The sequence below is a fragment of the Camponotus vicinus genome, unplaced genomic scaffold (assembly GCF_025532165.1).
Source record: "Camponotus vicinus isolate PSW18456_S1 unplaced genomic scaffold, iyCamVici1.0 SCAF_8, whole genome shotgun sequence".
Classification (NCBI taxonomy): domain Eukaryota; kingdom Metazoa; phylum Arthropoda; class Insecta; order Hymenoptera; family Formicidae; genus Camponotus; species Camponotus vicinus.
This window is the reverse complement of record NW_028141980.1, coordinates 12,270,681-12,287,149: the sequence shown is the minus strand read 5'-3', so window position 1 is coordinate 12,287,149 and position 16,469 is coordinate 12,270,681. Positions and strand designations below refer to the sequence as shown.

Below are 16,469 nucleotides of genomic sequence, written 5' to 3'. Positions count from 1 at the left end.
TCTCGTCGCGAAATAATCCCTCGGAGACAACGAAGATTCCGATTCGAAAGTAACCAGTTTTTTCCGCTTCGTCGGGGTTAACCGGCGCTACTTGATGTAAAAAATGCCGGGTGTGAAGAGCGGTATAATTGTACATTGATAATACAGGAAATATTTGTGCACATACAACTTCGATCACTAATATTTTTTTCTTGTCACAAATTTTTCACAATTCAAAATAGTGTTAAAAATAATGTTTCTAATCTCAATTGAATAACAGAGAGATTTTTACAATCTAATTGTCTTGTTATCAATTTTAGTAAATTACAATCAAGAAGAGAATAACAAATCAGATTTTTCATTAAATTTATATAATAATTTTTATAAGTGACACACAGATAAAGAAATTGCATAATGTTTTTCGTTAAAAAATGTATTACAAATCTAATTTTGTAAGTCGTCTCGATAATCGAATCATTTTATGGTATTCGATATCGTACTGTTACTTGCCAGAGCGCGCTCTTTTAAAGACCTGCGGGAAAATCCTGTTAATTAGAGCATCGGAGTAAAGCGTGAGACGTAAGATCAGCGAGAGCAGGGAAACTGGGGAGAGAAATAAGAGAGGCTTCTTCTGGAATTCCGCAGACATGACATCAGCACCAAAAGGAAGAGTGGCGTTGTCAGTTGGGCACGGTTACGCATTTTCCGTTCTTCCTGCTTCTCGCGGCAAGGCTATATCCTCCTTAAAAACTGATATTTATAACAGAACGAAAATACTTAGACTTGGAAAATACGCATGACATTTATCATTCTCGTGAGCTACTTTATTTTTCTGATAAATGATTTTTTTAATAACAAAATGATAGAAAAAATAAACACGAAAAATGATCTCAACTGCAATTAAATGTAAAATATCTGTTCTTAGACTGTCTATTCTTTGTTTTAAACAAGAGGCATTATTCACTTATTTCTCTCTTTTCATGTCATTTCTATTTATCTTGACAAAGCTGGTGGCGACGAATTAACATTGCATAATACTCGAGTCATTCCCGTACGGTTTACAAAACAAAAGATTTCCACGCTCGAATAGTTAATAATAAAACACAGATGAAAGCGAGAAAAGACGCTGGCAGGAAAATGTACAGGAAGAAACAACGAACAAAGATACATGCAAAATCCAAGATTTCACCCTATCCCCCAATCAAGATGACAGAGCGCAACCCCTCACTGATATGATAAACACCTGAAATGACAGCGGTATCCGCCCTTTTCCTCGCCCTCTTCCTCGGCCCTTTAAGTTAATCACGTCGGTGGGCAAACCCTCTGATTAAAACGGCCCTCCGTCCCTTCTTATTATTATTGTTATTAGAGACGGCGAATGCAGGGCACTCGAGAGAATCATCGGGCGAGATGCCAAGCAGTTATTCTGTACTAAGCGCATATATAAAGACACGTCGGTGCACGCGAATACGCAGAGCTCTCTGTCAAAATTTTCGAGATTATTAAACAGCTGAGATGAGTCGAGAAATGAGACGCGTGCTCGAGTTGTTCCTTAATTAATTTTCATCACCAATCGCGTACTTATACATTGAGATACATTTAGCGTTTGCGATTTATAATGTGAAAAAGATTCAACCATCTGAAATAAAATCGTTTGAAAAACAAGACAGTGCTCATGCTCTTGATAACAAAATCTGTATGTAAAAATTAGTTTGATGCTATTTCGTTTTAAATCGATAAACATAAATTGTTCGCTAAAAATTTTAATACATGTACTTAAAGGAGACATTATCGAAGTGAGATCACAAGCTGATAAATGCATGTTTTGCGTATGCAAATTTTGGCGACTTCTCTTCAATCATTGTAACTAGTAACATTCCGATATTCGTTGTCGGCTGCGAACATTCACACACACGCGCTCTCTTATTAAATCAGAAAATTCATTAAGACCGAGGTTTGGATTACGCTCGAAGGCTCGGTACTTAGCGAGAGGGCGGGTCCCCCGTCGCCATGGGCAGCGACAGCAAGATCGTAAGGATTTAGAGCCGACTATAACGAGGCAACCCTCGTAACAAATTACAAATAGTGTCGTTGGCTCTTGAGACGAAGCGCCGGTAACTACGTGGCATCGAACGAACGACTTCTTTCAAGCTTGGAACGAGCCATCGCACCGACAAGGAGATCGAGATATCGAGCTCCTAACCGGAGAGCGAGATCCGGTTGCAAGCGCAGCGATCTATCCTCGGAGCGACCAATCATGTTAATAAAGCCGCCGGGCATAAGTAATACGGAACGATCGTAAATCTTCGCAATCCCGATGAATACGCGCACTAATATCGATATCGGAGCCGGAAAACAAGTATACAAGAAAGAAACAGTCGGAGAATCTTCTCGCGATGCTTAATTTTAAATCCGTCCATTATTATTGATTGGAACATCGCGTGAAGCATACTCGATCATGTTTAGCATCGTAAGTACATGATACTTTATGTACATTTCAATGTCAATCGAAAATTACCAAATATTTTAAAAGACGTTACTTCTTCAAGTGTCTTCATACATTTAATAACTTTCCATTATCTTTTCATTATTTATTTAATTAAAGAAATGTAAAAAAAATTTTGCAAACTTGATTTAAATAAGGTTCTACTTCATTTTCCTGAAAAAAAGCAATGATATCAATATTTCTTTTTAATGCAGATCTTTAAAATCCGAGTTGAATGTTTGCATTTGGGACCTGACTTGCAAGATTCCTGATTCGTTATACCGTGATAATGCGCATTGCTGCGCCTCATGTTTTTCCAAAGGCTCGTCGCGTGCTATTGCATACAGGTGTGCACGCAGAGCCGAGTCATCAACGCAACAAGCTGCGCTCGGGGAGACACGCAACTGAGACATTACATAAGGTTGCTACTACGTGGCAAAAAGAGACCGGAGAAGGCGCCGCGAAGGAGCATCGACGAGCAGATCCGCGAAAGGAAAGTACGCGAGATGGGAAGGATGGGCGGGAGGGAGTGAAAATAATGAGTTCGCGACCGGGACCTGCCTCGGCGCGTTACAAAACGAGTCCTACCTGCCGGCAATGATTGCCGCCTTGCACGGGCTAATAGCACCCGCGAACGTAACGAAGGGTTATGCGGATCACGAGTTTGTTATTGGCTCGCTTAATGACCTATCCGCTCGTTCTACCTGTCCTATGACCGCTGCATCAAGTCGCCGACAACATAACCGATCACCTTATATAAAGTATAATTTTTTCCCCTTTCCCCCAAATTTACACGGAAGTGCAGAGATAAACGAAGCTAAAAAAATCACCTATATTGACCATTTCATTATTGATATTCTGAAAAAAATTAAATAACTATTTGCACAATATTATATAATAATATTCTTATACTCGATTAAACAATCATTAATTAATTTCTAATATAATAAACATTAGTTTCCAATTCAATAAGCATTTATGCTGATCAATAAATGGCAAATAAATGTTTCAATAAAGATGTTTTTGATAAGTTTTCTTTTATTAAATTGTATGAATTTTCTTGGAACGTTTATATATATGTACTCATTCCATATAAGAAATTCATACAATATGTATATATAAATTATTTAAATCATATATACACATATTTTTATGCTTCTATATCATCTCTAATTTATACTTCATACATAAGTTGGACTGCGCACTGCATATGTATAAAAATTTTATGAAGAAGCAAATGGAAAATATGAAGTAATAGGAATAAAAAAATTTGATTAATATACAATCCTTTCATCATTCGCTCGCTGTACGCTTGTTGAAAATCTCATGATGAGATATCACTCAAACAAAACAAGGTACTGAAAAACAAGATACTGAAAGAAAAAGAGCTTTAATGATAATTAGATCGCCTGATTTACAGTTACTTTATTTTGCCATTGTGAAGTTTACATTTCGCGAAAAGCATATCTAGGTCGCGTGCTGATTGCGAGCCAGCTTTGGATTCAAAACCATGCGAACGTTTGAGTGGCTCGGTTGCAACTCTAATGAGACACTCGATCGAGCGTTGCGCTCGTGTGATTTATTTCTGCAATATTCGAAATGTCAGCAACAGCGACCAAACTACTTGTCCATCGTAATGGAACATAAGATTCGTTCAATATTTATGCATCGAAAACCGTAACGCAAACTCTAGATTGTTAATCGAGACACTTTTTCTTTTATGAAAAATATAAGTACTCGAAACCTAACATACCTATCGTTGTTGACGTAAGGCATGTTGAACATACATTCGCTAACAAAACGATCTCGTTTTATTCCAAGCTAACTGCAATCCGAGTCTTAAGATATTCTAATATAATCGTTCTCCGCTTATAGCTAGTCATCCAATAAATCAGACCTTGTACACTTGTTTATTTAAAATTTTGAATGTAATTCCAAACGAGGTGTGTCAAATATCTACTATTATTTGCGATGCAAAAATCGAAAAGGCGCTTGCTACTGAATCTCTTGTTTCGAAATGCCGTGAAAACTTGTCGGCCGCTTACCGCAGTCGTATTCCAGGTCTAAAGGATGAGTCGCGTGACATCGTAAGGACATTTCCCTCCGCCCTGAAAATCCGGACACTGTCGTTGATACTCCAGGAGACCTCCCACGATATATATCGCGCCGCACAGTCCGGGCTCCCAGAAATCGCAGAAATAGTCCGGGCGAGTTAGAAACTCGCCGCGTTTCGATTTCCGTGTAACGGCAAGGATGTAGTGTGTGCGCGAATTCCCGCCCAATAAATTAATCACGAAACTTTCCCAATGTTGAAGTCCGCCGCAAACTAATTTGCTGGCCAGCTCGGAAAGTACGCGCGCGTAACCCCCTAGCGCAGTCGAGTATAATGGGTACGGATCGACGCACGTGTGCGACCGGCGCATAATCATTGCATTTATATTCACTCACCATCGATATTAGACGAGGATTGATCCACGCCTGCTGCATGTTATCGTCGAGGTACCGCTTCGCTATCCGGGCGATGTTTTCGTGTGGCTCTTTCTTCGACACGGCTGATACGGTGGGCGGGACGACGACGTTGGCATTGTTCCTGAAACGAATGAATATTAACATTGATCGTGTGCCTGATTTGTAAACACCTTGTCGAAAGTGAACTATACTGCTGTGATTATTATTGTGCTGTGCGATAATTAAAACATTTGTGATAATGGATAAACTTTTCTGACCGAGCACTTGAGCAAGGAAAAGTCGAACTTGGAATTAAAAAATATACATACTTGATTAAATATCTTTAAAAAATTGGTGTGTGAATCAAATTAATAAAATTTAAAAGACACAGTAAACATTTTTAAATATACATTCAATCTCATATTTTTGTATTAATTTTATTATAATTTAATATAAAAATATATTATATTATTTAATTTGTAAATATACCAATGCAAAATGTCAATTATTTTACGTATTGCCACTTTAGAAAATAGATGGTATTACAATCACATAATCGTAGTTTGCTGGAACATTTCGATGAACGATGTCAGGCTACTTGTACGCGCATGAAATTCTCAACATGCGTAGAATAACTTCAAAGTCAAATCACGTGTGTCTCTTCTCAAGAACATTCGACGACATTCGTGTCATTTGACGACAACTGAAACGAGCGTCGCGACTTACCTGAAGTATGTCTAAACATGCTTGACTTTTTCGCATTATTGTACCCGCATTTTTCCACTATCGACCCAACACATTTTATAATATACAGTAATTTCCATTAATCCAAAGTATAATGTACATAAAGATGCCCTAAAACAATATTTTGCTTCAATATTTATAACGTCGCATATAATTCTATTTAACATTATAAGCAATTTCCATAAAAATCCTGAAAATATAGTTGAAAATATAATTATAAAATTTTATAAAATATAATTAATTTTATAAAATATAATTGAAGTTATATTTGTTCAATAAATAGAGTTTACAATTAAAAACGGGAAGTATTTGTTAAAATGTGAGAGATATTTTACATGAATGCAAATTACACACGTCAGAAATATGCGTAAAATAATAAATTCTTATTGAATCTGTATAACAAACGTATACAAAATAAAATGCTTCAAATATTTTAAATCGAAACATTTAGGATAAACAATCATCTCGTTTTATTTCCCTCTGGCGAAAAAATCGTTCTCGCTTTCTCGAGAGCGAGATGCAAATGCAAATTGCACTTAAAATAATACTGAAATCTAAGTAAATGACGGGTAGCTTCTCAGATTATATGGTGTTAAATGCTATTATTTATTTGGGTGAGTTATTAACGCGAACGATGTTTGACGGAGAATAGCAATCTAAACGGCCGAGACTGTGTACGGGGCGTCCTTGTGGGGTAAGAGGTCACGAAATTAATGGTGCCGTACGGCGATGTATCAAACCGAATCTATTGTGCAAGCGCCATACCATTGCCACCGTCACCGGTCATCACTGGTCGCCAGATTGCACGTTGCACGACGTAGAAACGGTTTTGGAATGAGAAGGAGATACGTATCACCGATCCCACAAGGGATCATTATAATCCAGCCGCAACTGTCTTCATAATTGGATTAAAGCAATGATATTCGGGCTGCTCCGAAAAAATTCACGTGTTCACGAACTATTAATTTTCTCGGGATAATTATTTAAGCATATTTATTATTAACAAGAAGAGCACATGAAAAATATTTATACACTTACAAAATTATATTTAATTAAAAAACGGACAACACTAGGAAGAATTATATGCATATAAATTTTTATATTTTCTGATAACAAAATTTTATAAAGAGATAAAATTTCTTCCTATTGTCTTGTAAAAATTAAAAAAGTGAAATCATATGAGAATTTCTTTCCATTAAATTCTTAAGATTGCAAGGCGCTATTATTCACCGCGTATGTATTCTAATAACGTGAGGCGCACTTTGGCATAGTCAGACAGTGACTGAATTCTCCATCGTACATTCGCAATTATCCCATTAATCCTAACATGAGTTACACCGCGTGCAGACGTATTTTTTAATTTTCTTGCGATGTCTTTGAAGTTTACGCGCAATCCATACGCGGCATTGTTTTGCATAGAATTAATTATCCGCCTATCCCGCGGCAGATTGTACCGAAATTTACGGCTGCCGTTCATTTCTGCCAGGGCTGCTCCGAAAAGGGGACCAGTAGAATATTCGCAATTGAAGTTGTGTATGCTAAAGTTTTGATTTTGTAGCCTTTTTCCCTCAGAAGAGGTAAATTAAATCGTAACAAATCAATTTACTTTTTTTATTACTTTATATTATCTCAATTAAAATATTAAAATATAGTTTTGTAAAGAAAAAACGAGAATATCTGTATATGTAAGACGCACAAAGTCATAATATCCATCATTTATATTAAAAATATCAATTATATTATATTAAAAATCATTTATATTAAAAATATCGAACGGAATTAAAAATATTAAATCACGTGATTATCTTTTTCAATTATTATTATTATAATAAATTACGTTATTATGTTTATATATAATTGTTCCTATTTTTCCTCCGGATCTATATGATCCTTAGACCGCCCCTGCTTTCAGTAGATCTCGCCAAGCACAGCTTGGCACAATGCATACCTATGTATGAATAATCGCATGCTTGCGCGTGTGTATGGTATATGTACAAACATTACGAAACACGCATTCGTATTCAATAGAGACTTCCTTGGCATTTAAGCGCGTGCGATTGCGAAGCAAGCGGGAACTGAGACGCTGATACGCTGTGGATATTCCATAAGTGAATTATGAGAGTTTATCGCGACACCGTCGCCCCGTGCCTGCTGTCGTGGCGCAGCTGCCGGTTTAGGCCTCCCTAGAGGGTTAAATTATTGCCGCGATCCCCCGAAACCGTCTAAATTATTGGTCCCAGCTTCGGATCAGCACCTCGAGCACCTTAAAGACGCGAGCGTCTCCTCAAGCCAACGATATGTTTCATCCGAATATATATATGAATCGAGCAATTTATAATTACTGAGCAATATATAGATATAATTGTCAATTACATTCTCTTTTCATAGAGAAAATTAAAGTGAAAATCCGGATTTTTTTCGATTTAAATATCCTCTCTTTCCAGTAATGGATTTAACATTACAAAGCTAAATTTAGATTAAATTACAAAGCTAAATTTGTAGATAAAACGTAGATTAAATGAAAGTTTCACAATTTATTTCGAGCGTATGCAAAAGTTGAATTATTTATTTTTCAGTTTTATTATTTTAAATGGCAAAAACAATTGAAATTTCTTTGCTAGTTTTTTAATTATACATATTTAAGCTCTTTGATTATTTAAATTTATTTTATTATAAAATAAAGATAAAGGATTTTTGTAACATATTTATATAAATATAAATATATTTATGTATATATGCAACATATCGAATTATAATTTTTTTAAATCATTCAAGCTAATTCATATGTTAAAATATCCGTGGGAAACTGAATTTTAAAGATATGATATCTTATATAACAATCATCGATCGATCATTTGTCTCGTTTGGTTCTCCTACATTCAACGCCAATATATCCAAGACGTTCAGCGAAGGTGAAACATGGTACTTTCCTATTCTCCTCGTATAAGGCGCAGTGAAATAAGTGTGGGAGTTAATAACGCGAAGGATGAAAAAAAGTAGCATCTGCGAGGCGAGCGCAAAGCGCGAATAAGGAAGGAGAAACGGGATAAAGAAGGCGATGGGGACGACGCAAGATCGGAGGAGATTCACGGACTATGGAAGATAATCTTCACGACTACACGTATATATCCCTTTTGCTCGTCTCCGCGAGTTTTACAGAATCCTCCTCGATGGGATCCGAGGAGAAACGACCGAGGAGAAGCAACGGGCGATATCCGACGCCGAGCTGAGATGAGGCAAACCGCGCCACTATGCTCGCTCTAAATCTCCGTAAATGCGTCGCGGTTGTCCGGCTGTTCCCCCTGTTTTCCACAGGTGTATCCCGTTATACAAACCTCTCGAGACGGTTCTCACGAAAATCCGCGCCGGCCGCTCGCTGAATGAAAATTCACGGTAGACTTGAGAAACTTACTCGCAAGCAATGAGGCGGGCGAAACGAAAATGTACGGCGCGTTGGGCACTGCCGAAAACAACGCTTTTCACATTTCCGAGACGATTTGGAGAAAGTCACAAATATCTTCAACGTAAGAGGTTTAAGATGTAAACGTAAACAACTTCATAACAATTTGGAAAATTCTTTAAATTTCGAAGCGATTTTCTCATCTTAATTTGATAAAAATGTGTGAATGAGATTTAGAAATTTTTAGACGATTAATTCAGATGTATTATCATTTTGCCCTCTTTACTTGCTCATTACTTGTTATTATGCTTATAACGCATATAAAATATACATAGCTGAGAAATTTCATTTATTGTTAGATTATAATTTACTGGAACTCGCGGGGCAAAAATAGAAAATTGAGAAGAACGAAAAAGAATCTTCGTCGTCGAAAGAAACTTGAAGAGTGCCCAGGCAAAATAAATAAATTCGACAATTTAACGAATATTCTTGCTCACTATCTATTTTCGCACTATCGTTAAGTCAACAGATTGCTACATGATAGATATATATTATCTCCCGCATAGACCTTAGATAGTTGCGTCCTGTAAAAAGCCTTTGGATGTTTTCATCAAAACAATGCAATTGATGATTGCCGCGAATCATTACATATATATCAGTTTATATAATCGTTTGATTTGACAATTGATCCATAAATTTCAGATTTCGATTGTTTTTTCGTGATCCAGACACGAATAATGATGTTCTTTCTGATCAAATCACGATCTTGGAATGAAGCATAACTACTGGCGAGGGGGCAAGATGTGTACAGATATATTGAGATACATTCTTGCCATTTTCACGAGCAATAGAGCGCCACGTGACACGTAAATCTGACTATTTAATGGGAATAAAATCGATCGACGGAGCCTCTCGATCTCTTGCGGCCCATCTGCCTTGGGCATCTGCTTAACCGGTCATTTCCTGCAAAGCGCCTAAGATTATCGATCGTAACGTATGATCGGCAAACGACGCATGAACGATCCTCGAGACGAAGACTCGAGAAACCGATTTCACGGCCCTGAAATTTGTTATCCGCGATCAACGCTTTTTTTTGTTATAAAAGTCAAAGTCGATATAGTCTACAACTTTTCGACCTACCTTATATTTGAATAATATTGAAAATTTTATCCATATTGAGCATAGTAAATTTTTTTAAATAATTCAAATGTATTTTTTTTCTTTATCTTGATTTGACATCAAAGAGATGTATTATCAAGGTTTAAATATTCCAATAAAATTTCAAAAGCACGTACAATTTTTAATAAAAAACTATTGACATTCCATCGCATAAAATACATCTTAAATATATTCTTAACATCACGTACAATCGATATTTGTCGCAGCTGATATAAACAATTCTGATTATGCAAAGACATGCGAACTCACGGCATGATGCCTGATTCGCCGATTGCATCTGTGGGCAAAAATGCACTTTCGATCGCAGTATCTAAAAGATACGCAGAGGATATTGCACACGAGGATCTGCAGCAGGGCGATTTGCTATCTTTATGTACTATGTTTATGCGCGATTCGTGGCATATGGATATTACGAGTAACGGCACCTATAGCAGTTTTTTGTATGGATCATTGTTTACTTCGTTTATGATGCAAGTGACTGAAATGAATTTTTGAGAGAGAGAAGCATATAAATTTATAAATGTAATATTTTTTTATTTACAGAAGGTCGTATTTTTACGAATAATCTTATCGAAACTGCTTCAGTTCAAACGATATATTCTATTCCTAAAAATATATTTTTTCATTACAATATAATTATTTCATTTTACAATCGAATATTTTTTAATAATATTGTTCAAATTAAAATTTTACATATTTTATTTCTTATGTATTTTTTCTTGTTTTGTTGTCTGAAAAAAGATAGTACTGCAGTTGTAATTTTTGCCACTGCAACTGCGAAATAATTTGTTAACCTCATATTTAAAATCAAAGTTTGCTCCACGACGCGAAATATTTTTCAGGAGGCGAAAGTGTTGCAATATTCATCGAGGATTCATCGATGTGCGATAACGATACTTCGTAATCCCGAAAGAATAGTTTTGAATAAATAAGCGATCCGAAAACACGAGAAAAAAGTAAAGATAAATAAATAACAAGATCGCGACGCGAATCCATTCGCATTCCGACTTCTTTGATATTAACCAGCAGCGATTAGCATTTGCACGATGGAATCCATCGAAGTATACCGACAGGAAGAAATAACGATGTATTTTCCGAGAAAATAACGATGTTCCACGTCTACCTCGACAAGACGATACCGTTCAGTACCTTCGCATCTAAGTGCGATAACACTCCAAGTGATAAACCAACAGCATAATCTCTAGAAGCTTAAGAAGCTATCGAACTTTAGATGCATCCTGTTTTAAAAGTCATTTTAATATTTTGCGTCTCCTCTATCTTTTTAAAATAATCATTTTTTAAAGAAGATTCATAACAGAAAATATTCGTGTGTCATTATCCGCATGCAATTAAAAATGTGTTTTTAAAACAGTAGGAGACTAATGAAATTCAACGATCCTCACTCCAAAATTTTCTGATAAATTAATATTCATAAAAGATTGCGCGTCGGCATCAAATCTAATAAATTCAGAAAACTTGTATTTATATTTCTGTAAATCCTTTCTTTCAACTTTTCTATGTATCACTGTATTTATGTAGAATGTGTCATATTCTATTGAATGCAAATACATTTATTGATTCGATATGATCTCAATAAAAGACACTGTTATTCTCGTATCAATATTTGGCGTCTAAAAATTTTTCAGAAAGAGCGATTATCAAAACGAAGTCATTTATGGCATATTTTCTAAATGTCGAACAATCGTCGGCATTGAGTATAGATAAGTAAGATTCCGGAACAAAATCGTTAAACGATCCCATCCTAGCGATCGCGGGTGCGTGCTCGTCGGTACCTTTGAGAGATAACATGGGTCGTAAATCCGTTAAGTCTCACGATATCGATCCATTGGACGAACCATGCTCCCATAACGCGATACAATCAAGTCCGGTCTTCGAACGCGTGAGTATCTTTCTATTCTACTCCGGCATCGATTGCCCCTTATCGATTGCATTCATTGTACAACCGATACAACTTAGAACGATGACGATCTGAAAATATACGGTATATCAACCATAATTTTATCTCTAATTGGTTTTAAAGTGTTTGTTAATAACGAGAACAAAATAAATGTAATCTACAATTTTATATTTTCAAATTAAATCCGATTATGAATATAATTAGATTCTCCAAACCACGATTCTAAACAAGTAGCATGTCCATTTCTATCAGCTTGCTCATTTAATATGTACTCAATATAAATTGAAATACAGATTGAAAAAAATTTTTTAAAATTTTTAGAAAACAGTTATGAAAAGTGCAGAACCAGGCAATCACAATACACAGTACTAAATACATGATGAGAATACGAACCGTTGAAAATACGGAAAACTCGGTGCTTGCCTCGTTATATATAGCCCGTTTGGGAAATTCAGGAAAAACTCGAGTCGCACACAAAATTTGCCGTGCTCGAATCAACAGCGTCGGTCGATTACATTCTCGTAGATGGTTACGCGAGAACGAAGTAAAGGGTGTCAAGTAATGCGCACAGCGCACACACTAAGCAAAGGGTGAACCGAAGCACGTCGAAAGATAAATAGACTATCAGATAGTATCGACTCGGCAGCAGCCCTCGGGGTTTTCACTCCTTCCATCTCCTCTTCTTCCTCTTGATCCTCGTCGTCTGGCTGCTGCCTTTTTCTTCTCATTTTTTCTCTTCCACGTATACCTGTGCCGAACGAGAGTATCCGTAATATCCCAGTGCTATATTCCATCGCTTACGAGTAGGCATTTGAGACAGTCTAGTCGCCGGTAGCGAGACACGTATCAACGATAACGATAATCGGCAGGAATGCACCGTGCTCTTTGCCCGCGTCATTCCTCTTTTATTCTTGTTGGTAGCCACCTTTCGCGCTTGCTTCGCAACCACTTGCAGCCCTGGGGCACAACGGTCTCTTCATGTGATATCATGGCCGAGTACCTTGAAAGAGGTACGTTAAGAGAGAAGTCTTATGCCAGAAGTCTTTTCTGTCTTTTCTGTTTTTCCAGCTCATGCGTTTGATGCCTCCGATGCGTTCTGGTGGAGCGGCTTATCGGGGGATGATAAACGTTTAGAGGTAGTAAGATACCCATGAGGTGAGTCGTAAAAAATCACAACACCAGCAAAAATTCCTAATGGACGTCTTTTGTCTATGACTTTACTTTGCAGAAGAGGTATACAATTTTATGTAAAGATAGGAGAAACGAGTGAAATGACTTTTACCGTCGAGCGTAAATAATGTTCTAAAAATCCTGCGGAGCAGATTACACAAGATTTAACGACTGCTTTACAAAAGTATGATTGATTCCATGATATAACTAATGTACAGCGATTAGATTCTGTGCGAGAAGAAAAGCTGACGATGATCGTGGTTTCCGTTCTCGTGGTTACAAAGAAAATAATGGATACGGTGTAACTGCGGCGCGTTAATTCCGAAACCCTTTTTCACGAACGAGACGGAACATGAACGCAGGGAGAAAAGAAAGACGGTGCCCCGAAATGTTCGCCTTCTTCTATTCCACGCATCGTTAGGACTTACGTAGCCGTAGCCGCGGGACCTCGCGAGATTTAGCAGCCATCGTCGTTGATTTGTGACCCATTGTTCTCCGGTAACCGGCGGAGCAGAGTTCTGGATAGGGGAAGTCCAACTAAAAACTGGACTATCAAAGTAATGGCCATCGATTTGCTGCTACCGAAACTACGGAACGCGACCGGTGACTGCGAACCGCAATCGCGCGTTTTTGTGTATTCCCCCCGTGTATTCTATTCTATATATATTATACCTTAGACGCCGCATAAACTTGGATCGAGCGAAAAAACGAGCGAAGGAAATTCTCGTTAAATCTGAAAGAATTATAAATAGTGATTTGATTTGCTTTGATTACAGTGTATTATAAAAAATTACGAAAATAATATTATTTCGAAATATAAAATTCATGTAAGCAATAAATAATCACTATTTAAACATACAGTTATAAAATATTATTGTAATTATACATTTTATCAATTTGAAAAGATATCTTTTTTAATTAAAAAGAAAATGTGAGCAAACAAAGCTTTTATATATAGATTCCCTTGAAACTTTTATAACATTGTAAAAAGTTGTTGTTTAGAATTAAAATAATAACGAAGTGGCCCTTGCAAAGCTTTCAATATCTTATTGTTCCATGCACTTCGCGATCCGGCAATTTAACCGAGCGCACGTTACAACTTTCATTGTGCATTCATAAAAAACGGGATGCCGAGTCTCCAATACTGAATGCCCGTTTAATCTACCTATCTGTTCGACAGATTTTGAATGGGAAGTCGAAGAGCCTCGCGTTCTTGTCGAACGATCTTGAGAAACGGAACAGACGTAATAGACCGGTGAAGTCGATTCCTGCGAAGTCAGAACGACACAATAGAAAGACGATCGTGGAACGAGCAGGCTCGTCCCCCCAAGACCTGCTTTATTTATTCCATTATCCCGAGGACAGGTAACAATCTCCCGCTGTCTGGCAGCACGCTTCTCATCAGCGTGCATCGACGCATTTTGCAATGTTGACATAATCAAGAAGATATCAAAATGATGAGAAAAAAAAAAGTCGTACATTCTTTTCATGTATTGTAAATTCTCTTGAAGTAGTTTTATGAATGTATAATTGCTTTCCCCAAAAATTTAAGATTATTAATAAATAGAAGATACAATAGTAATTTGTAAAAAAGAATAAAATATGATTTGACACTTTGTTAATTAATTATTGGGTTAATAAATAAATAAATAAATAGATTATCTTGCGCTTTTTCAAATATTTTCTTGAAAAGAATCCTTTAATTAGTTGAACTTTTAAATCTAATTGATTTTAAAATCTAAAAGAATTATTTTATATATTTATGTCCAGAGCATTTCTGTTTATTTTCTGTTCTTGGCTTTCGATCCGCTCATCATTGTAGACGGTCGATCGGCTTTTCCTCGGCTTCCTAGATAGGTCGTCAATCTTTGACATTATATCCCAACGAGCTCACAACGTCGCGATGAAGCTGGCATTAATTAAAGCGCGCTCGTTAATTGACGGACAAATCCGAGCGGGCTACGGATAAATACAGACACCTCGATCGAGACGTGAATGGCATTGTCAGCGGCTCGAAGAACTGCTTCCCGGGGAGAGATAATCAATTCCCTTGGTTGCACCGCCGGCGCTAGCTATACTGTAGGATCGATGTAGAAAGGATAATTAAGCGAGAACGTCAGAGATACAATACTCGTTTCGTTGACATTAATTGGCTTTGGTCACGTCACATTATCATAATGACATTAATGGAGCTCTTCATAGTTTCGATTTTTAAGCACGGATTAAATAACACAAGATATTACTTATTAATTAAAATGAAATTGAGAAGGTATTTTTACGTATATGTGACTAAAGGTTTTAGAACCTTTATCAGTGCAAATATGAATGTTAAAATTTATCTCTTAAATAATTTAAAATTTAACTGCAAATATGCTAAGATGTAAAAAAATTTTTACTAAAAATTATTTTCCGAAAAACAAAATGTGTAAAACTCGGAACATCTTCTGCAAGTTAGATAGTACTTTTTATATCATTATAATATTCTATTCGAAATCAGATTCCACACGGTGCAAAGGTGCATCGCAATATATCACATTCTGCTGTGTATATGCAAGCAAGCAGCTCGCTTATCCAGCGCTGCATTCCTGCGACGCGATTCTGCATTCCAGCAGATAGGTATCGGGATTTTCATCCGTATACATCCTGTAAAAGTGGGCTTCCATCCCTCGCCGACGCGATTCCGGAGATTTTATCCCCCTAGCAGCCAACCAGAAGAGGAGCCACCCCTCGGCATGATATTATGATAATACACTTATATTCATATGCAATAGGGTCCTCGACTTAGGAAGGCACGGAGGGCAACACGAAGACGTCCTTCTCCTCGGGGTCTACAAGCCGTAATGTAATTCGATCGACACTTTAGCCCCGAGATGATGGAACGTCGGATAGAAATTGACGAGCAGTGGGATGACGTGGCTGAAGAAGGGAAGACGTTATAGTATCCAGGAGAGATGGCAGGTAAGCCTCGGCTCCCATACTATTCGAGTGCTGAGGTTCCCCGACTAATTGCCCGTTAATTTGGTTAATTGTGGAGGCACGACAAGTATCGGCTTGTTCCGACGATGGATCTCCCGCGTTAATGAAGGACGGCCCGAGGGATGAGCAGGAATTAGGAAACGCCGCTTTTTTAATGAAGAACCCCCATA

At 37.1% G+C, this 16,469-nt stretch overlaps 1 protein-coding gene across 9 annotated transcripts in view; it reads right to left on the bottom strand.

The window, feature by feature from the left end:
• Positions 1–16,469, bottom strand: part of LOC145975871 (uncharacterized) — a 322,438-nt gene that overhangs the window by 232,915 nt on the left and 73,054 nt on the right. For 8 of the 9 annotated variants that reach the window (XR_014440102.1, XM_083106611.1, XM_083106613.1 and 5 more), the window contains one exon: positions 4,913–5,054. The exons of the other annotated variant lie outside the window; for it this stretch is intronic. Coding sequence is in view for 7 of the 8 variants with exons in the window: in XM_083106611.1 (XP_082962737.1) it covers positions 4,913–5,054 (142 nt within the window). In the remaining variant the exon portion in view is untranslated. The remainder of the gene's footprint in view (positions 1–4,912; positions 5,055–16,469) is intronic. 9 annotated transcript variants of the gene reach the window in all.